This window comes from Pipistrellus hanaki (assembly GCF_964339955.1).
Source record: "Pipistrellus hanaki genome assembly, chromosome: X".
In the NCBI taxonomy this organism is placed as follows: Eukaryota; Metazoa; Chordata; class Mammalia; order Chiroptera; family Vespertilionidae; genus Pipistrellus; species Pipistrellus hanaki.
This window is the reverse complement of record NC_140524.1, coordinates 79,631,646-79,654,603: the sequence shown is the minus strand read 5'-3', so window position 1 is coordinate 79,654,603 and position 22,958 is coordinate 79,631,646. Positions and strand designations below refer to the sequence as shown.

Genomic DNA, 22,958 nt, shown 5'->3' with positions numbered 1-22,958 from the left:
CAGGAATCAAACCAGTGACCTCTTGATTCATGGGTCAGTACTTAACCACTTAACCACACTGGCCAAACTTTACCTTTCTATTTATACCAGTATATTTTTATCCATTTAATACACAAACTATTTTTGACTTTACATAATTTTCCACTCAGAATACCCTTTACAGCTGGTATGTACAAGCTTGTGTCCAATTTTTATCATGTATTGTTCTATAAGTCTGTTTTATTTTAACATAGTTCTCTTTTTAAAAATGATGACTGAAATGTTGAAGAGACTGGGCCAGTGATCCTACAGAATGGATTTGGCTGCTTTCTTTTTTGTAGCATTATTTATCTTGTTCTAGCCTGTGTTTTTCCTATAAACTGAAAGACCTGTTTAAAGGCTCCATGGCTTTAAGGTCAACATTTTTGGTTAGAGAACATCTTTAGTGATATGGATGTCATGTAGGATCATACCGGAAGAAAATAGCAGGTTGATTCACCATGAGTGTTGCTAAGATTGACTCTGGATTAGCATGATGACAATCTGATGCCTCCATTGTATGGATACATGATTCCCCCTGTGTATTGAAAATCTGTATACTGCCGAAACCGGTTTGGCTCAGTGGTTAGAGCGTTGGCCTGCGGACTAAAAGGTCCCGGGTTCAATTCCAGTCAAGGGTATGTACCTTGGTTGTGGGCACATCCCCAGTAGGGGGTGTGCAAGAGGCAGCTGATCGATGATTCTCTCTCATCGATGTTTCTAACTCTCTATCCCTCTCTCTTCCTCTCTGTAAAATATCAATAAAATATATTTAAAAAAAAGAAAATCTGTATACTGCTAATTTGGAATTATACAAATATTCAGTTTGATGACATTTATTCACCTAATTATCCTATATAATAAAAGCTAAATATGCAAATTGTCCCCTCAACTGCTTGCTATGACATGCACTGACCACCAGGGGGCGATGCAGACCACGGTAGGCCTCCATGATGAGGTGCTGGCAGTGGGCCATAGTGGAGCTCTACCAGCCCCAATGGACTTCCCGGTGAGCCGGTAGCAGCCATCAGGATCCCATTGGGACCATGCTGGTGGGCAGCACAGAGACCCGAGCTGCACCCCTGCCTGTGGCATCCTGCCATGCTCACTGCATCTCTGCATGGGGACTCAGGCACCATGCCTCAGGTGGAAGGGGGCACCTGGGGGTTTGGGGGCCCAGATGCTGCCAAGGACCCAGAGTTCAGCTGGGACCTGCCTTTTCATACTAGATGCTTGTGCTTTGATCGCTGACCAGGCCTAGGGACTGCATCTGTGCATGAATTTTATGCACTGGGACTCTAGTTTTAACATAAATAGGTAATGATTATATAAGTATTTTCATTAGGCTTTGAAAAAATAATTTTTTTAGTTTTTTTTTATTTCTACATTTAATAGCTTTCACTGAATGCAAATTTATTAATTTACAAAAGGTAAATACCTTTCTAGCATTATTGGCATCTACCAGTTAGAGAAACCATTTTCAAGAATCAAGTCATTTGGGAAAATTAATTGTAAGGTTGTTTGGGGAGGTGGACAAGATATTTAAATGTTCTGAAGCAATAGAGCATAGAGCACAGACTCTGTAGCCAGACTTGCTGGGTTCCAGTATTAACTTTGCCATTTACTGGGTTTGTGACTTTGGGCAAATTACTTGACACCTCTTTTTTAGTTACCCTATCCTCTCCTGCCTTATGTAGATAAGTGGACAGATACCGGAAGCTAAAGGGAAAGTGAAAAAAAAATAAGGAACTTTTACCTTTTGAAACAGCATGGATGAACTAGGAGAGTATTATGCTAAGTGAAATAAGCCAGTGAGAGAAAAAAAAAAATAACATCTGATCTTACTAATTTATGGAATCTAATAAATAAAATAAACTGAGGAACAAAATGGGACCAGAAGCCTGGATACATGGGCCAGACTGGCTGATACCTGAAAGGAGGGTCATGGGAGTTATTACCGTGTTTCCCCGAAAATAAGACCTAGCGCAACTTTGGGAGAAAAAATTAATATAAGACACTGTCTTATTTTCGGGGAAACAGGGTAGATAAAGAAGGTGAAGGGATTAGCTAAAGAATATATATATATGCCTCAAGGACAGGACAGGGACAATAGTTTGGTGAATGTGAAAAGAAGGGGATGTGAAGGTGAGTGTAGGTAGGCAAAGGGCAGGGTAAAAGGGGACACCTGCAATTATGGCAACATTTAAAAATTTAATAACAATCTATAATAATAAAAGTGTAATATGCTAATTAGACTGGACATCCTTCCAGATGATCTTTTGGACAAAGCCGGCGGCCAGAGGGAAGCATGGGTCCCAGTGCCAGAGGGAAGCCGGTGCCAGCAGCCGGAGGAAGGAAGGCCTTTGAATTTCGTGCATCAGGCCTCTAGTAAATAAATAAAAGAACAATTTAAAAAATAATACATTGATTTAAAATTCCAAAAATATAAAGGTATTAATACCAAAAACTAAAAAGCAGCATGACACTTTTTTCTTTATTTCCTCTCTTACATTGTATATATGATACAATGCTAAAGAAAATATTGTGATCATTCTATAACCCGACCTGTAACATTTTTAAATTGCCAGTGTGTGTCATATGTACCGGCTGGTCTGTTAGTCAGACATTCAGATGGATGTACGGTTGGTCACTTAGCCTTTTATATATATGGATTACAGGCCGGGTGCACGAAATTCGTGCCTGGGGTGGGGTGTCCCTCAGCCCAGTCTGCTTCCTCTCCGATCTGGGACACTTCTAGGGATGTCCAACTGCTAGATTTAAAACTATACTATGAAGCTATAATAATCAGAACAGTAAATATAAGATCTAAACTTTTGTCTGACTGGTGAGGCAGCCAATGGATGTGTCTCTCTCATGGATTTTTCTCTCTATTCTTCTCCCTTCCTCTCTCTAAATTCAGTAAAAACATACTTTAAAAAAGAGATCTAAACTTTTAATTTAGAGTTTAATGGAATAAACAAAATACTTGAATCTGAGCTGAAATTCAGTTTCTGTCTAATTTTCTGATGTGTGTGTGTGTTTTTTAGTAGCTGTGATGTGAGCTAACTATGCAGTTTTACCTTTGCATTGCTCATTGTCAGTTCTTCACCCAATATTTTTCATTGTTTAGAATGGTGTTGAAGGTCTGTACATAGGTTGTTTAAGTAGTAAAGGGTGTGGCTCTGTAAGAACTTGTTGTACTCAGAAGTTTTTCCTTGCCAGTAATTCAATTTTTTTTTCCCTAAAGAAAGAAGTTATTCTTTATAAAGTAAACCAGTCACAGTAAATTTTCTGGTTCTCTGTAATTTTCTTTCCATTCTGGTCTTCACTAGTTATAAATAACACAAGAAATGACTTTCAAGGTAGAAAGCAGGAATCCATTTTGAAATGTTCTATAAAATAAAGAATGATTTATGGTTTCATATGATTTGGGCTGAAAGCACTCGGGCTTTGCCAGGTCATCAAAGTCCTGTCAGGGGAATCTATTATTTATTGTTCGATATACTGGGAGTGGTGTAAGTACTTTATTTTATGTTTATCTTATGTAAGTATAGTGTTGGAAAAATCAACTCCAGATACTAATACCGTTTTAAGAGTATACCATAGAGAACTGACCTAAAAGTTATAGTTATATATAATGAGGTTTAACATTAAAAATTTGGATTAAAAGGGGATTTTGAAAAAATGAATGTTTTCTTTGTTATAAAATGTTTTAGATAACATTCTTGAAAATGTTAATTTTATACATTTTTGTTCCTCATTTTACATCTCTGTTTTATTTAGACAGATTTTGGAAAATTGCAGAAAGTTGGTACTATACATGTTTGTTATATGATCATATAACATTCTGCAATCTTCTAATATATTTTTTCTAGCTGCCAAGTTTATAACAGAATCTCATGTAAGAAGGGCAGGATGCAACACCTCAATTTCCACCAGTACAAACTGTTATGAAATGCTAATTTAAAACTGTATTTGATAAAAATGACTTGCCAGTAAAAGTTGTTGGTCTTGCATTAGAATTCTACATCTTTTCTATAATCCTTCCGCATGTTTATTTGATACAGCTTCATATATGAATTGAATAATCATTTGATAATGTGAAGTGTATAAATGATATTAAATGTTTGATGAACTTCTATAGTCTACATACAGATAAAACCTCTAGTATACATATTAAAAGGTTATTGGACTTCTTTTTAAAACAAAACTTTTATGTTGTTAGATCTTTGAAGATAACTTAAGTAAATACTAAACAAGTGATAGTTTTTTCCCCTTCAAATAACTAATCTTATTGGAATAGGAAGCGAACCAATATTTATTGAATATCAGTAACATGCTAAGAGGCACTGAATAAGGTGTTTTATGTCATTTTGTACCGATTCCTCACTATACCCGATGAGATTATTAGCTCCATAGTTCAGCTGAAACACTGTACTTGTGTATCTTTAATCACATAGTTTACAATGTGTTTTCACTATAATACCGTGTAATTTGATCCTGATCTAGGTTATCTGCTTCTAACTCATGAATGGCTTTTCCTAGTGGGAGAGGTTGTATAATTAATTATAAGCCTATATATATTTCATATGCATGCCCTCACAAGAATTGTGTGTGAATTTATTTAATGATTTGGAAGTTGTTCACTTATTATGGGTGGCAAGTGTTAAAAGATAGTTTTATTGAAATCAGTCAAATGATATTAAATTATTAACTAATTTGAAATCAGTTTAAATGCTATTAAATTGGCTTATCAATACCAATTTAAACAAAAACAGTTATTTCACTTATTTTACTAAATTATCCATAAGAGCACACATTTTAATATGTTAACTTTATTCCTAAACAAAACTTAAAAAAAAAAAAAACCCTGACACTTCACGTTCAAATTTAATACAAGTTCATCCTTCATTCTGTGAATAGAATTGTTTTCCTGAAATTCCAGTTTGACCATGCTGTTCTTCTGGTTAAATTTCTTTCAAGACTCACTGTTGCTTATAGGGTCAAAGTCAGATTCCACAAGAATTGGTCTCCAGCCACTCTTTTTGAGCATCACCTTTTGGTTCTATCTTCCTTCACCCTTTACCAGAAATATTCCCTTCCACTTTCCTTTTTCCCTTCACATTTTTTCTTCTTTTATACTCTTCAGTTGGACTGTACAGATCTTGAAACACCCGTGTAGTGTCCCCTGCTCTTTGGAGCTTTCCATAACTTCCTTGAACAGAAGGAATGTTTCTTTCCAATGTGTTCCTATAACAGTTTTAATTACTTTTAATCCATTTAAATTTGTACTCTTTGCGCTCTGAGCTATTTTAGGCTAGGAATTGCCTTAATCTTAGCTTTACCCCCGTCTCTACCTATCACAATCTACTCTATCCCTCTCTCCCTCTTCCCTTTTCCCATTTTTCCCATTTTCTTTCTTCTTTCCTTCAAAAAAGTATTTACAGAGAAACTGCCATGTTCTTCCTCTGTTCAAGAACTCAGGGTTTATTAAATGAATGGGAAGAAAGTTGAAATCCTGGCTCGGAAGATATTACTAACTGTATTATTATACTATTTTATTCATTCTAAGCATGAAGTTGATAGGCCCATTTAATTTAGGAACAGCCTGTCAATCTCATAAACTTGTGGGATGCCTGGATGGAACTATTAAGGGGAAATACAAATGATAGCAATTTTGGTTTCATGTAATTTGGGCTCAAATCATGTTCATATTGAAATCCGTTCTTGGCTTTGCTTTGTCAGCAGATACACGACTTCTGACAGTGTTGATCATAGCTGTGGAAATAACCACATGCTAGCCACATGTGTATTTGCCTATATAAAGTAACAGCTAATTTGAGCCAAATAGAGGAGAGTCATTTTATTATTGTTTGTCGTTGGAGTGGGCATCTGGTAAAAATAGGTGTATGTTTGGCGTAGTATCTAGATGAAAATGTAGTATTTTTAAACTGTCTTTCTGAAGAATAATAACAGTAGACAGTGTTTATAGAGCAAGTACCCTCTGCTAATAACTGAGTCATTCTATGAGATAAATGGTAGTATTCCTATAGATGAAGAAACAAGAACTCAGAGAAGTCAAGTGATTTGTCTGAGGTCACACAGCTAGTTAAGCAGCAAAGCTAAGATTCAAGTCTAGGTGTGTCTGACTGAGAACATTCCCATTCCATTGCCTTGCTGTCCTGCACTTACATCCTCATCCTTAAACTCATATCTGAGTTGGAGAGAGTGAATTTACCATGGCAATTTGAATTCCAGATAATGAATTACTTGGTCTTTGGCAAGTTATTTAACCTTTCTCATCCCATTTCTCACATGGATAATACTGCTTGCCTCCCCGGCTTATAATGAGGAATAAATGAGATGACGTGCGAAAATACATTGTGAACCATAAAAGCCCTATGCTAATTAATATTTAGTAATGTATTATTAATGCTGTCATTATTACATACTTTAACATACTAATTCTGCTTCCTGACTATTTCTTTGCTGGTGTCCTCTTTACTAAGCTGCGTAGCATCTTCGAAACCATTATAGTGACTGCATTTCATTAATAAAAAAAGTTATTTCTTTAGGTGTGAAAAGTTGAGATAGTCAAGATAAAAAACATTAAAACCATACAATTTCAACTGTTTGAAGAAATATGCTTAACTATTTAAAACTGTTCTTTCTTTCTCCCACTTCCTTGTATACCACAAATTCTCCTCTTTTTTTCTTTGAATTATATCCAAAGTTGAAAATATATGATGACTTATTTCTTTTTTTTATATTGATTTTTTACAGAGAGGAAGGGAAAGGGATAGAGAGTTAGAAACATCCATGTGAGAGAAACATCAATCAGCTGCCTCCTACACAGCCCCTACTGGGGATGTGCCTGCAACCAAGGTACTTGCCCTTGACTGGAGTCAAACCTGGGATCCTTCATTCCGCAGGCTGACGCTCTATCCACTGAGCCAAACTGGTTTTGGCATGTGACTTATTTCCAATAGTTGATGTTTAGTGGCTGTATATAGTACATTTGGTCAGAATTTCTTTTTTGAACCAAGTCTTATATAGCCACAAAGTGTTCACCACTGAAAAACGATTTTTTTGGTGAATGCCGCTGGAGCTTGTCTTTAAAGGTTTTTTTGTTTGTTTGTTTGTTTTTTTAATCTAGAGATTGACTATGTCAATTGCTTCCATATGCATATTGCTTTTACATAAAAGAAGATAACCATTCCAGTTTCTTGAAATTCTTGATGCATAGCTTGTAGTTTAAATGCTTGCCAAAAAGGCCGAAACCGGTTTGGCTCAATGGATAGAGCGTCGGCTTGGGGACTGAAGGGTCCCAGGTTCGATTCCGGTCAAGGGCATGTACCTTGGTTGCGGGCATATCCCCAGTAGGGGGTGTGCAAGAGGCAGCTGATCGATGACTCTCATCGATGTTTCTGACTCTGTACCTCTCTTCCTTCCTCTCTGTACAAAATCAATAAAATATATTTTAAAAAAATAAATAAATAAATAAAAAAAAAAATGCTTGCCAAAAGAATGGTGACATTAAGGGTATTATCATTGTAGTGAAAAAGCCAGTAGTAGCACTACAGAATTGCACTAAACTTTCAGAATATGCTTTGTTCATCTGACAGAAATGATTTACTAGTAATATCCTTTGTTGAAATGGTAGATCTTACGATAAAAAGTTATGGGAGAGTCTTGAACTTCTTAACATAGGGTATTAACCAGTCGATGTAGCTGAACATCTGATTTTTTAAATTATAAAATCATTATCTTTGGTAATTTTTTATTGTGTTTATTGATATGGAGAGTAGTAATATATATTTCCTTTTATGATAACCAATTTTATGGTGTAGCTTAGTTTGATTCCAAAACAGTAACGTTCTTTTTAAACTGTTGTATTAACCAGAAAGTAAAATACTATATCTTGTAAATGCTCTATTTTTTAAGCTATCTAGCCTATTGCTTAGACAAATGTATGTCATTCTCTGTCACAGGCACTGTGGCTTTGGAGTTAGATTTTGGTTCAAATTTTAACTCCAGAAATTTTTTATTTTCTTAAAGCATTGGGCAACAGGTTAACATATTTGCACTGCAGTATGCAGATACTTCTCTCTCAATACATTTGGGATAATCAAATGAAGTAGAGTGTTAACATAGTTCCTAAATAATAAAGTTCTATATGAGCAATTTATAATAGTTGCTCATTTATGGTAATTTGCTAATAAAAATACTTTAATTACTTGGTTTTAAAAATTTTTTCCACATAATAAAATTTTCAGCATTAGTAGTCTGTTTAAGAAACATCCAATGGTATAATAATATACATGTTATTGTTTAGAATACAAAGATGAGCTCATTTTGTTAAATTTTATACAGCTATGGCATGGATAGGACACATATATATTTCTACATTCTAAATGATGAAGGTGTATATTTTTATAGGTTTGCCTGAATCCATCATTGCAGCTGCCTGTTCAAGAAGTGGCCAGAGGGTTCTGCATGTTGATTCGTAAGTTTATCAATGATAGTATTAAATACATCCTAAATTTATCCCTATACAGAATTAAAAAAATAAATGTACACATGTGTACATATATACATATATATCATATATAAACTTAAGATAGAAATATGATTAGAATTAATTTTCACAAAAAGTACATGAAATATATAATGAACAGGTTTTACTATTATACTCTGTGAAATAGTGATGTTTCCTTTAAGAACAAACCAAATATACCATGATTTTATTTTTCACATGAATGATTTTGGTTTTTAAATGATGAATAATTCTCCAAGAAGCTTGGATACCTCACATCTACCCTTTTTATTGTACTTGTGTGGGCATATAGGATCTGTACATTTGATTGTTGAAAATGCAGCTAATAGATATAGAGTATGTGGTTAGAGTATGTGGTTTTAATGAATATTTAAACTATTAGAAAATCTTAACTAATAAAAATATCTAGAGTTGTTTTTCTTTTTCCCTTAAATGACATTGTAAAAAGGAAGTTAATGAAAAATTTAAGTTTAAGAGAAAGTATAGTTTAAATCTCTTCTTTCCTGCTTCCTTCTAAATCAAATCCCTAACATTCCACCTGCCCATTTAGTGCTTTTGAACATTGTATCTTGACATTTTGATTGTTCAATAAATGGGAGTAAAAAAGAAATAAGAAGATAACTTTATGATTTCTGTTAATATTAACTAAAATTTTTTTTATAATGCCAGAATACTAAGAATATCTAGATTTGTTATCTTAGCTAATAATAGACAAACATGTAAGTTGACCATACCTCTGCGACACCCACCAGTCAATCAGGAGTTAGTATGCAAATTAACCCAACAAAGATGGTGGGTTAGTTTGCATACGCAGGCATGGAGTGAAGACCGAAGGCTCTGTCCAAGTGAAGACTGAAGACTGAAGGCTTGGCTCTGCTGAAGGCTGAAAGCTCCACTTGTGGCTGGAACCAAGCCTGAAGGCTACAATGATGGCTCTGCTGAAGGTTGAAGGCTGAAGGCTGAAGGCTCTACCCATGACCTTGGTCCCGGGTGCCTGAGGAAAACCAGTGTTGGCAGCTAGGGGAAGGAAAGCCTATTGCACAGATCTTCCTGTGATGGGCTTCTAGTAGTTTATAATGCTTTCTCATATATTACCCCACTGTAAATATGTAGGAATTTAAAAGGGGGTATTATGTAAGAATTTAAAAAGGGGTATTATTTCATTTACATTTAACCTTTTGTAAATTTATTTTGAAACCCTATTAACTCTTCAGTTATTGGATAAAATTTCTAAATTAATAAAGTTCAATTTTTAAACAAGTCCTGCCCTTTTAATTCTCTTTTCACTATTGTATGCGTTACTGCTTGTGTTAATGTTTCAGTTTAGTCTTTTTTGAAATCTGTCACCTTTAAAGCCCAGGTATTGAGCCAGTGTGCTTTACAGGGCTTAATAAAAAAATCTAAATTCAGTTTTTTTCTGTTAATGTTAATTTACCTAAAATCAAAAATAAAAATCTTAAATTTTCCTAAATTGTCATTTACTGTGCTCATACTCTACACTACTCTGCCTGAGTCGTGGCAGCTAAGTCCCCACTCAGAGATGCAGTGAGCGGGGCTGGATGCTGCGGGCTGGGGTGTAGTGTGGGCCTTTGAGCCGGCCGGCCTTGCAGACTGGCTCCTGCGCGAACCACGGAGAGCCCAACCAGCCCCTGCAGTCCCAGCGGCTGCAGCCCAGCTCACCTGGACCAGCTCACAGGTCCGGGACAAGCTCCTCACAGGCACCCGGCACCTGAGCATGGGTGCTTCCCCAGCGCAAGCCCTGGCATCTCGGGGAAGGGTAGCAGGTGGAGTGAGAGTGAGCTTAGTGGGCACCCCACATTCTCACCACACATCCATCCCTATCACCCCTGTCCCCAGGTAGCTGTGAGAGGTTGCAGCACATTGCTGATGCCCTCCATGTTCCCCTCCGCCCCCTGGTGGTCAGCACACATCATAGCGAGCAGCCAAACTCCTGGTAAAGGGGACAGTTTGCATATTAGGCTTTTATTATATAGGATTCCCCTATGCCCAAAATGCTATTCCATCATAAAACTAATGATGGAACTAGTAAAACCAGTCATTACTATTCAAATCCAATTAGCATCTTCTCTGTGTGGACTTCAGCTCTCCTATATATATAATCAGAAGAATCCATTTCTGCAGTGATTCTGCAGATCTTATGTAATAAAACTCTAGTATGCAAATGGACCAAATGGTGGAATGACCAGTCACTATGACGCACACTGCAGGAGCTTCTCCCTGGTGGTCAGTACGCTCCCACAGGGGAACACCGCTCAGCCAGATGCCGGGCTCCTGGCTGGTGCAGCTTCAGTGGCAGGAGTCTCTCCCGCCTCCCAGGAAGCACTAAGGAGCTGAGATCCCAGCTTTTGGTTGAGTGGTGCTCACACTGCTCAGCCAGAAGCCCTGAGTTGGGCTCATGGCTGGCAAGCGCAGCAGCGGTGGCGGGAGCCCCTTCTGCCTCCATGGCAGCTCTGAGGACCCCTGGGGGGATTTCAGCCTAGAGGTCCCAGACTGTGAGAGAGCACAATCTGGGTTGACGGACCCCGCCCTCCTCCAGTGCACAAATATCATGCACTGGGCCTCTAGTACTTCCATAAGAGCTTTGTCATACTGTCTTATAATTACACTATGAATGTTTCCTCTGATTTGACTAGGAGCAACTTAAGGGCAAGGAAGTAGTTTGGTCATTTTGGAACCCTTAATGCACAGTAATAATTATTAACTAAGACAATTAATGCATTGCTATTAATCAAGTCTTTAGGATTAAATGGACCTGGGTGCAGATCCCCAGCTGTGCCTCTTATTACCTGCATGACCTCAGCCAAAAACCTCACAGAGGTTACTTTTTAAAGCCTCAGTTCCTTTTTCTGTGAAATAAGAATAAAAGCATTCAAAGCAGTGCTCAGCACATAATAAATTATTATCATCATTGTCCTTGCAAATTATGGACACAGGAGAACATGCTCAATGTCTCCATTTCCCTTTCCCCAGCAATTACCAAAGTCCAGAGCTAGCTGGGCACAACCAGTTTCACTGACAACCCTAAGAAGGAAGATAGATGATAAATAGAGATAGAGAGAGAGAGAGAGAGATGAGAGAGAGAGAGAGAGAGAGAGAAAGAGAGAGAGAGAGAGAGAAGAATGGGGAAACTACTGAGAGAAAGACAGAACTGACAGATCAAAGGATTGAGGACTGCTGATTTCCTCTCCCTTTTCCCCTATCCTCTATTTCAGAGTAGTCACAGCTCCTAAAATTTAATCCTTCCTTTGTTATGGAAAGACAAATTAAACTCCATTTACATTAATAGAATAAAAAAGGAAATTATACTGACAGGAAAAACTTTAAGCTTTACTGTGGTAGATCACTCTGCTTCCAGCTGTGAAGCTGATTAATATCCTTCAAACCCCCAAGGAGCTGGTAGGTACAGTTGCCATTTCAAAGTTGAAAAAAAATAAATAAAAAAAAAATAAATATATAAACAAAACAACAAATAAAAACAAAATAAAAAGGAAAAAAGATTTACCTTCATTTTCTTTTCAAAAGACAATGAATGATAAAGTAGTTGCTCAAGGGAGCTGGGGGAATAGAGGGAGGGAGATGTGGTGAAAAAATATGTATATACATTCAATTATCTTTGCATGTAGTTTTCTATTATATGTTGTTGGAATGCTATCCTAATTGAAACCAACTGAATAAAGCTAGTCAAAGTTGGTAATATTATATCAAGAGAAGCTGATGTACCATGATTTCTGCAAAGAACTATTTTAGTCAAACTAGTCTTTTTTTTTTTAATATATTTTATTCATTTTGTACAGAGAGGAAGGGGGAGAGATAGAGTTAGAAACATGGATGAGAGAGAGGCATCGATCAGCTGCCTCTTGCACACCCCCTACTGGGGATATGCCCGCAACCAAGGTACATGCCCTTGACCGGAATCGGACCCCGGACCTTTCAGTCCCCAAGCCGACGCTCTATCCATTGAGCCAACTGGTTTTGGCTCAAACTAGTCTTTAAGCTCTATGAGGGAAAAATCAGCCTAATGCAAGAACTGTCATTTGTAAATGAAGCTCCTGTCATACAGATTTCAGTGACCTAAATATAAAATTATATTTCTATTTCAAAACCATAAAAGTTTGCAAATGGTTTTGAGATACTCCCTCTCCCCCCCTCAATACACACAGACAATGCCCTCTAAAATAAGGCTAACCATATTTCCGATGATTTCAAAGTAAAAGCCTTTTAGTGAACCTGCTACATTTTGTCAGATGTGCTGATAGCACCTCAACTTTTTACATGTATCCCACTGGTCCTTCACAGTGATGCTACAAGGTAGGTTGTACACTATACTCTCTTTACAGTTGACGAAAACATAAGTCACAAAACTTATCATTGACAGAGTAACAACTTGAATCAGGTATCTTTGACTCTCAAGCCCAGTATTTGTTTATTTTCTAATCCTATGGGCTTATCTTATTAAAAGAGCACAGGCTTTGCAGTAAGATAGACCTGAGTTTAAAATTCCCCTTAATAAGTATGTGGCATTGGACAAGTTATTTCAGTTCTCTGAGTTTGTTTCCTGACATGCAAAAGGAGGGGAATTAGATTTCTTTTAGAGAATTGTAAAAAGAAATAATATTTGTAAGGTACCTAATACAGTACAGAGCAAAATACTCAGTAAACAGTAACTATTATTATTATAATTAATGGCCCAGTGCACAAAATTTGTGCATTGGGGGTAGTGTCCCTCAGCCCAGCCTGCACCCTCTCCAATCTGGGACCCCTCAGGGGATATTCGATTACTGGTTTAAGTCCGATTACACAGGGCAGTCAGACATCCCTCTCACAATCTGGTACCACTGGCTCTTAACTGCTCACCTACCTGCCTGCCTGAATGTCCCTAACCACTCTGCCTGCTGGCCTGCTCACCCCCAACTGTCCCCCATTGCTGGCCTGATGGCCCCCAACTGCCCCCCCGCCAGCCTAATTGCCCCCAACTGCACCCCCTGCCGGCCTGCTCACCCCAAACTGCCAACCCCTGCTGGCCTGATTGCCCTTAACTCCCCCCCTCCCTTGCTGGCCTGCTTGCCCCAACTGCCTTCCTCTCCTGGCCTTATTGCCCCTAACTGTCTCTGCCTCGGCCCTGCCACCATGGCTTTGTCTGAAAAGACGTCCAGAAGGTCTTCCAGAAGGTCTCCTGATCTAATTAGCATATTACCCTTTTATTAGTATAGACTAGTGGCCTGGTGCACAAAATTTGTGCGAGGGGGGATTCCTTCAGCCCAGCCTGCACCCTCTTCAACCGGGGACCACTTGGGGGATGTCTGATACCACTGGCTCTTAACTGCTCACCTACCTGCCTGCCTGATTGTCCCTAACCACTCTGCCTGCTGGCCTACTGGTTTAGACCTCAGGCTGCACATATTTCTTTCGCCGGGCCACTAATGTTAATAAAAGCAGAGGGAAATGCAGGCACTTGGCTCACTCAGGCAACTTGGGTCTATGGTTCTGATTGATGCATTTGATTAATTTCAGAGAAGGGCGATGTCCAGAGATAAGCCTGGAGAATTAAATTGGAACTAAGTTTTAAAGGGTCTTATAATGATGCCAAGGATTTTTGAGTCTACTCTAGAGGCATTCATGAGCCACTAAATATCTGTAAGCCAGGGAATGGTATAATATGGCCTGCCAAGACCTGATCATAGTGGCAGTCATGTGGAAGTTAGGTTGGAAATGGAAGGAACTAGAGGCTGGGAAACCTTTGAGGAGGCTAATGAATAAACATGGTAAGAGATAGGTAGTGGTGGCAGGTTTGGCAAAGATAGAATGGGTTTGAAAAATTATCTAGAGTTGACATGTGAGCAATGAATGATGAGTGAGTTCAAGCATTTTGGGCTCAGGAAGCAGTAAGAATGATGCTGCTATTTATTGAAATAGGAAAACCAAGAGGAAAGTCAAGTTGGATCTGAGGGACATAAAAAAAAATTAGCCTTTTGGATATGTAGAGATTAAAGTTAATCTGGTATACTTATTGAAGGTAAGATGTCAAATAAGTTTATGAGTCATGTATGTATCTTCAGTCCAGAAATAGCTTTGAGTCTGGAGCTCACCAGCAGGGCTAGATTCTAGATACCAAGTTGTGAGTCATCAGCAGGAAGTGATAATTGAGTCAGTAGGAATAGAGGAGATCAGGGAGGAAAACAAGAATTGAAGGCAACCTTTGCACATTACCTGACTTGGTGCCTTAAAATGGATTTGGATGTGTGGACTAGTGTCCAATGACTAATAACTTTTAAACACAAGACAGTCTTTCTCCAGCCCCAATAACTGGGAACACGCCATAGTATTTTATTCTGGAAGATTGATCTGGTTGCCAAGGAAACTTCCTGTAATTGCAGGGGAGTCTTTTAAAACCAAGTAAGGGCCTGGTCTTCTCTAACATTAGAATTGCACCTGCATAGTTCACCAAGGAGTCCCACCCTCCTTGATCTTAGAATAAGGGGATGATGAAAGAAGCTAAGCTTTCCCCTGTGTCAGGTATGTGGAACTTTTACTAAACGGGAATTTGTGAAGGAAGTTAAATTCAATATGTCCCCAAGCTTGTTCTGTTATTTGTGAACCACGAGATAGAAATGTGTCATGATTCTTTGTAGTACTGTACTCTAACCAAATTTAAATAAAATAGTGACTCTTAATGTGCATACTGTATCATACTCAATAATAGCTGGCAAAGCAATATTAGTAGACATGCCACTTATTTTTCTACTTCTACCATATACAGAAAGATATTTGTGCACATTAAATATGAGGCATACAATAAAATTGTTTGTAGTTAGGTCCTAGAAATGACTAGTCCCTCCAGCTCTGTAAGTTCAATCCATTGCCTGGAATCCAGGTGTCAGGATTTGTATTATATACTTATGTTTATAATTTTTAATATTATAATCTTATAGATTATAGGAGACAGTGTTATGTAATGGAAAGAGCATAGGCTTTGGGGCCTGATATGCCCTGGGCTTAAATCCACGCTTTGCCATTTTCTAGATGAGTGAATTAAATAAGATACCCAATATCACAGTTGGTTTTCGTTTTTTCCCCTAATTTTAAAATGGGGATAATTATAGCATCAATTTCTCAAGATTCTTATGAAGATTAAGTGAGATAATGAATGGGAAATGACAAACTCAATATACATAGTATTCTCTTTTCTTTTTTATTGTTTGAAGTATTAAAATAATGGTACATATGTCTGCTTTTTCTCCCCCATTGACCTCCCCCCAGCCTCCCCTCCCCCCCAGTACGTGCCCTTACCTACCCCCCTCTCCCCAGTGTCTTTGTATCCATTGGTTATGCTTATATGCACGTGTATAAGTCCTTCCGTTGATCTCTTATGGCCCCCTCCCCCAACCTCCCCTGCCTTCCTGCTGTAGTAGTATTCTGTTTTTCTCCTTCCCTTAATGAGTTAAGCCAGCATTTTAAAAAATATATTCTGTTGAATTCTATTCCCTCCAAATGCTTTTTAAAAAAATGCTTATTGCTCAACTTAATTTGTTCAGTCTTGAAGAGAACAGAAATTAACATATTTAACAGTTCTGAGAAGCTCAATCATGAACAATTTTTTGGTTGTGGTTTAACTTTTTAAAAAGCATTTTCCAAATTTATTTTGTCATTGTATCTTTAAAAAAAAAAATGAGGACACCCATTAATAGCCCATGCTTTTAATGGGATACATTTTGGAAAAGATGAGTTTAATAATCAGGTCCAGGTGATATTGGCTATCTTTTTGGCTTCATTGAGTGTTAGAATATCACTAGAAGCCTGATACATGAAAATGGGTTGGGGGGGATCCCTCAGCCTGGTCTGCCCCCTCTCACAGTTTGGGAGCCCTCAGTGGATGTCCTACTGACGGCTTAGGCCCTCTTCTCTGTGGGAAGTGACGAGGCCAATCAGGGAATGGTGCTGCCCCCATCACCCTGATGCTGCTGCCACTGCCACTGCCGACTGCCACAGCTGTGAAGTTTGAGCCCTGGGCCTTGCAACCAATGGGGCTCATGGCTGCCTGAGCCCCTGGCTGCTAGAGCCCCAGGCCTCAAAGCAGCTATGGCTTTGTCCAGATGGACTTCCTCTGGAAGATGTCTGCTCTAATTATCATATTACCCTCTTACTAGTATAGACGTGGACTAAATGTTGTAGCCCATTTAGAAGTTTTGGATTAGAGTTCGGGAGACTTGAGTTTCCATTTCAGTTCTGCCATTCTTACATTGTCATTAAAAAGACCCATGCGAAAATAGTAAAATAATTTTGAAAATTAAAAGTGCTATCAGTGGAAAGTGGTATAACAACTCTACTAGGAAATTGTAAGAGCAGTAATGCTAGAATGGGGGTGTCTACAGGTTGAGTTGTGTTGCCTCCCTTTTTCACTGAGCATACTTGAATCCCATCAGCTATCTGCCTGAAAACATTTTCAACTCCTGGGTTTCTTAATAATTAAAAATGATTCTCAGATGCATGTGCCTGAATGTCAGTAGCTCTGTCTTTTGTCAGTGTTTTTGTACTTGCTTACAGAAGCCATTTCCCAGTACATCATGTAGCTATGGCTGTTGCTGAGTATTAAATACTGAATTGTAATTCAGATGCACAATGGAAAATAAGATTGTTAAGATTTATGTAACAGATTTACTTAATAGATTTAATGTTTAGCCTTCTGAGATTGTATAACTTTATGTCTATCTATAATGTATGTATTTCTTTTGTATTAGTACACATTAAGCAAAGTGAAGTTGCTTTAACTTTAATCTCTTGGGGAAAGGATGAGAAATCTCTTATTACTGTTGTAATACTAGTTTTTTCTGTGTTTTTGGTTGTTGTTTTTTTTATTAGTTAGAGTTAATGGAGATAGTTATATAATTCATTTCCTTCCTGTGTCTGGAAAAATTTAGGTGGTACTTTGAGTGAACTTTGTAAAACTTTAGAAAGATTAAAACCATGTTTTCTGTAGTTTTAAGGTCATCATTTCAAACAATGGGGAGTTACACCTCAAAAAATGTCCGTTTGTGATTTTTTTTATTACTTTAGATGAAATTTTTAGGTCATTTTTCCATCCTGAAACTTAGAGGGCTTTAGACACCATTTTTATGGTTTGCTCTTGAAATACTGTGAATACTCATTTTCTAGTTCCACAAAGGGATTCTAGTTTTACAGGAGACTTTTTTCATCATATAAAATAGTATTCCTGGCAACAGAGATAAATGTCATCTTTCATCATAAACAGCTTCTTCTTTTACTTGATGTACAGAGGCAGTTTTGACACAAAATTGGCAGAAAATGTTGCATTCCCCCTCTTTTTACCTTTCCTCCCCCCCCCCCCTTTTTTACTTTTTTGGTCCTGAACTTCTCACTTTACCCTTAAAGTGTAACTATGGGATTTTAGAAACAAAATTAGTAACCTAGTGTTAGTCTCTACAAAATCAGTAAATTGAATTTGAATGTCAGAGTTCTGAAGCTATATGATTAAAGATAAAATGTAAGAAAATACTTAGTGGTCCTTAATTTTTACTGTTTCTATTGCATAATGTTATAGAGAGCATATTAGAATGCTACATTGATTTTTTTCTTTTTTCTTTTTGTCATACTGATTCTGATATCTAAAGTATTTGGCTTTATCCTTAAGGGATATTATAAGCCGAAAGACCACAGTAATGAAAACCATGTTTCACCTTTTACATACATAATTGGATGAGATCACCAGATGCTGATGTTAAAAGCACATCAACAGGAAAAGTTGAAAATGGGAGCTGCATGGAAAAATACTAGAACCAATTACCTCTGTCAAAGACCATATGACCAAGCATAGGGGAGGAAAATAGATTTTGACCACGAACAAACTTTAGGTCATTTAATAATGGAAAGAAACAGCAAGGTGGCCCTTCTTAGGGTTTTTTTAGACTTTTGATATTAGCAGAAAATAATGTGGAAATTGGTACATCATGGCCAGTGTTTGAAAGCTCATTAGATTAATTTTGGTTTCCTCATATTTTATTATAAATTTCAGACATACAGAAAAGTTGAAAAAAATTGTACTGTGAGCACCTATATATCTACCGCTTAGATTCTACAATTAACATTTTGCTACATTTGCTTTATTACATAGATATCCATGTATTCATTTTTCTGTCCATGAATTTTTCTATCTTATTGCTTTATGCATTTCAAAGTAAGTTGTACACATTCCAGTACCTTCAATTTGAAACATTTTATCATGCATATAATTAACTAGAGCTCAGAATTTATTTATGGGTCTTTTTTTCAAGATAAAATTACATGCAGTGAAATGCACAGATCTTAACTGCAGTATGTAATAAGTTTTGACAAATGCATACACTTGTGTAACTAAGAACTTTATCAAGATAAAGAACATTGTAATCACTCCAGAACATTTCCTGATCCCTCTTCAAAGTCAAGTCCTGCCCTTACTCCCAACTTTAAAGGCAGCTACTCTTGGGATATTTTTCATCATACAATATATTAATTAACTTAGTTTGTTTTAGAACTTCATATGAATGGAATCTTGCAGAATGTACTCTTTTGGGGTAAAGCTTCTTTCACTTAGGATAAGATTTTTTAGATTAATGTATGTTGTTACATATATCAGTAGTTTATTCCCTTTCATTGGTGAATAGTGTCCATCCTATATATATATATATATACCATAGCTTAGAGACTACTATTGATGGATACTTGAATTGTTACCATTTTGAAGCTATTAATGAATAAAACTGCTATGCTTTTCTTATGTGCAAATACCTGGGCCATAGTGTAGGTATATTTTTAGTTTTGTAAGAAACTGCCAGACATTTTCCAAAGGTGCACCATTGTACACAAAAATCAAAATGTATGACCATTCTGGCCATTCACACCAACATCTGCTATTTTCAGTCTTTTTAAAATTAAATATTCTTGTGGATGTGTAGCAGTATTTCATTGTGTTCGTTTTTATTGCTTATTTTAATATGTGCTTACCTAATGACTAAGGATGTTGAGCCCCTTTTCATGTGCTCATTAATCATTGGGAAGCCTAATATGTAGTGCAGAATTAGAGACTTCTGGTTGCCAAAAATCTCTTGCTTAAGGAAGTTAATCACAAGTCCAGTGTCTATAAGGTTCTGATCTTAGGAGATCTGTAGGTTTACTAAAACAGATTGATCATCACAGGACTGTGGAATGAAGAATAATAGTGTAACCAGTGATAATTATTCTTGTTATACTTGCCACAAGTTTTACTATGAAAAATTCTGTCCTAAGGTCTACTTTTATTTTTGGTCCCGAAGGCTACACATAGCACAGGGCACACCACTAGATTTACAGTAGCCAGTTATGTTTGCAAGTGTGGGAGATGGTTTGGTGGTGGTGGTAGTAGATATTTCACTGTTTATAAGAAATGTAGCAGTTTTTCTGGTGATTTTCTTGGAGATCTACCAGATTTCCTTCTCAGCCATTTTTGTTAACCCAGGAGTCAGATGTGTTCATGTTTATCTGCTTAGTGCCCATATTAAGCTGTTACCAATCACATGAACAATGGAAAAAATCTCTAAGAACGCCAAAGAGATTTTTAACTTCTTAGAAAATGAAAAGTTACCTTTGGGATCTAAGAGGCCCACTTCTATTTATTTCAGCCTACTATTTTCTCTAATCTGAATATCCCAATTATGTGTGCTTTTGAGCTTTGAGGTAGCAATATTGAAAATGGAATGAGTTTGTTGATGAAGATTGGTGACTAGATTTATATATTTTTTACTTTACTCTTTTATTTATTGTTACAGAAGAAGCTACTATGGAGGAAACTGGGCCAGTTATAGCTTTTCAGGATTGTTGTCTTGGATAATGGAATACCAGGTAAACTTCTTACATGAGTTTTAATTTACTGGGTTTTATATGTGTCACATAACTGAAGAAAACCTTTAGCTTCATTTGAAATATAGGATAATACCTCATTTTTATTTACTTAACAAAAATTATGCTGTCACAATTTAAGCTAATATTTTCCAATGCCTTAAAAATATAGATATATGAGTTTTTAAATATAAGTAGATATGTTGGCTGAAGGGTAAATTATGTAAATTTGTTACCATGTTGTAATTACTTTATATGTCCAAATATAAGGCAAGTATTTTCTTTAAGAGTTTTTCAGGAAAAATATTTCAGTTCTTATAAAATCTCACCTATACTATTTGTTCTTTTAGTCATTATATTTTGAAAACAACAACAACAACACTATATGGGGAAAATACATTCATTTGAAATGATCTCAGTCATTCATGGTTTGCATAATTATAGAAGTCACCTGACAGAATCAGTTAAAAAAAAAAAAAAGCAAATTTAATATAAATTCAGTTTTTTCCCAACAGTAGGGGGTCTCACTACTTTAAATGTTCTATATCATTGTAAATATTTTAGAGCTTATTTAAAGTATAGTAATTGGGGCAGTTGGGTATGTCATGGAGTTTATCAATTTTTTTGAGTTGAATTTATAAAAAAAATTGTCCTGCTGAGATCGGTTTGGCTCAATGGATAGAGCGTCGGCTTGGGGACTGAAGGGACCTGGGTTCGATTCCGGTCAAGGGCATGTACCTTGGTTACGGGCATATCCCCAGTAGGGGGTGTGCAAGAGGCGGCTTGATCGATGACTCTCTCTCATCGATGTTTCTAACTCTCTATCTCTCTCTCTTCCTCTCTGTACAAAATCAGTAAAATATATTTTAAAAAAAAGTATTTAAAAAAATTGTCCTAATTTTAGATAAATGGTATATGTGGCTTGAAATGAAATCCCTACTGAGAGCATCATATCATTTAATGATGGAATCAGAAACTGCTGTTATCTCAGAAGATTTTAGGTAGTTCAGAAAGGAAGATGCTATGTTCTAAAAAATTATATTTAGGTAGTTAAAATAATATAGCTAGGACTTATTAAGCACTTACCATGTGCTAAACACCACCCTAACTATTGTAGTTCTACTGATTAATTTTATGGTGTGCATGACTTAAAAAGTGTTTCTAGTGATGACAAAGACATTGATGTTGAAGATTCAATTAATATTCAGTTTAAATAATATTGTTGCATAGAAATGAGTGTGGAGAAACAAGCAATATTTGTAAAGTAGCATTTCATGTAATTCAAACTGTGTAAGTCAAAGAAGTAAATGTTATATTAGGTCTAGTAATAATTAATGTCGTTTTCTAATACTTTTTTTTATTATAAGTAGACATTATATTCCTACTTATCTATATGCATTAGATAGTCATATATTTATGTTAATCAGAAACCCTTATTTGATCCTTAATCTTGGGAAGTATATTTGAGGGTCTTCTGATATTGAAATATATTTAGTACTTCCATGAAAAATTTAATCTAGGTTATCAGAACAACAACAAAGTACCCCGCTTGTCTGAATGGAAATTTTTTTGTGACTAAAGGGATATAAAAAAATAAATTTTGGTAATGGATTAGATTTATTAAAATAAAAATATTTTCCTACACATTTATTTTACACTTCATTCCCTTTAGCATCTTGACTCAGTCACTTGTCTCCTTTTCCCCTTCACTCTCTGTCAGTTCTTCTTTTTAGGCTGCTAACCACATGTCTGCACATTCAAAGTTCCTGTACCTCCTCTTCTACCTAATAATTGCATTTGATTATAAGAACTCTCTGCCTCTACTTTTCTTCATTTTAAAATGTTAAATTCAAGATAATGAGGCATTTTTAAATTAAATTTGTTGGGATGACATTTATTAATGTCATATAAGTTTCAAGTATACATTTCTATGATATATGACCTATATGTTGGATTGCTCACCATCCAAAGTCAAATCATCTTCCATCACAATATATTTGACCCCCTTTACCCTTTACTACCTCCTCAAACACCCCTCCCTTTGGAAACAGCCATACTATACAACAATGAAAGTTTTAAGAAATAACTATTGCCCTACTTTAGAAAATCTCTAAGTTTAGAAATTTTCTGAGGTGAATTTACTTAAAACAAAGGATATTGTAGTTATATTTCACTACTAGTTTTCTGGGTATATATAATATATCCTTCAACTTTTTTCTCTGAGAGATTTGTGTCAAATAGATTAAAAATTTAAACAGATTAAAAATTGATCTTTGACATTTGGGAAAGGTATTTCTTGACATCTTCAAAAATCCCCTGTATTCAAATATTGCTGTATCATATTTTTTCCATAAAATATAAGTAGGAATTATTGGAAATTTTAAAGGATCACTTTCAATTCTTAGTGATAGTTTACATACTTTATTATACTTTCTTATTTTTATTATACTTTTTATTGATATTTTTACATAAAATATCAAGAGGTTGATTATTATTG

The 22,958-nt window shown here is 36.4% G+C and overlaps 1 protein-coding gene across 1 annotated transcript in view; it reads left to right on the top strand.

The window, feature by feature from the left end:
* LOC311614624 (rab proteins geranylgeranyltransferase component A 1-like) overlaps positions 1-22,958 on the top strand; it is a 117,085-nt gene that overhangs the window by 17,388 nt on the left and 76,739 nt on the right. Inside the window, 2 exon segments of the mRNA XM_084869684.1 lie at positions 8,458-8,524; positions 20,392-20,464. Coding sequence (XP_084725810.1) covers positions 8,458-8,524; positions 20,392-20,464 — 140 coding nt within the window.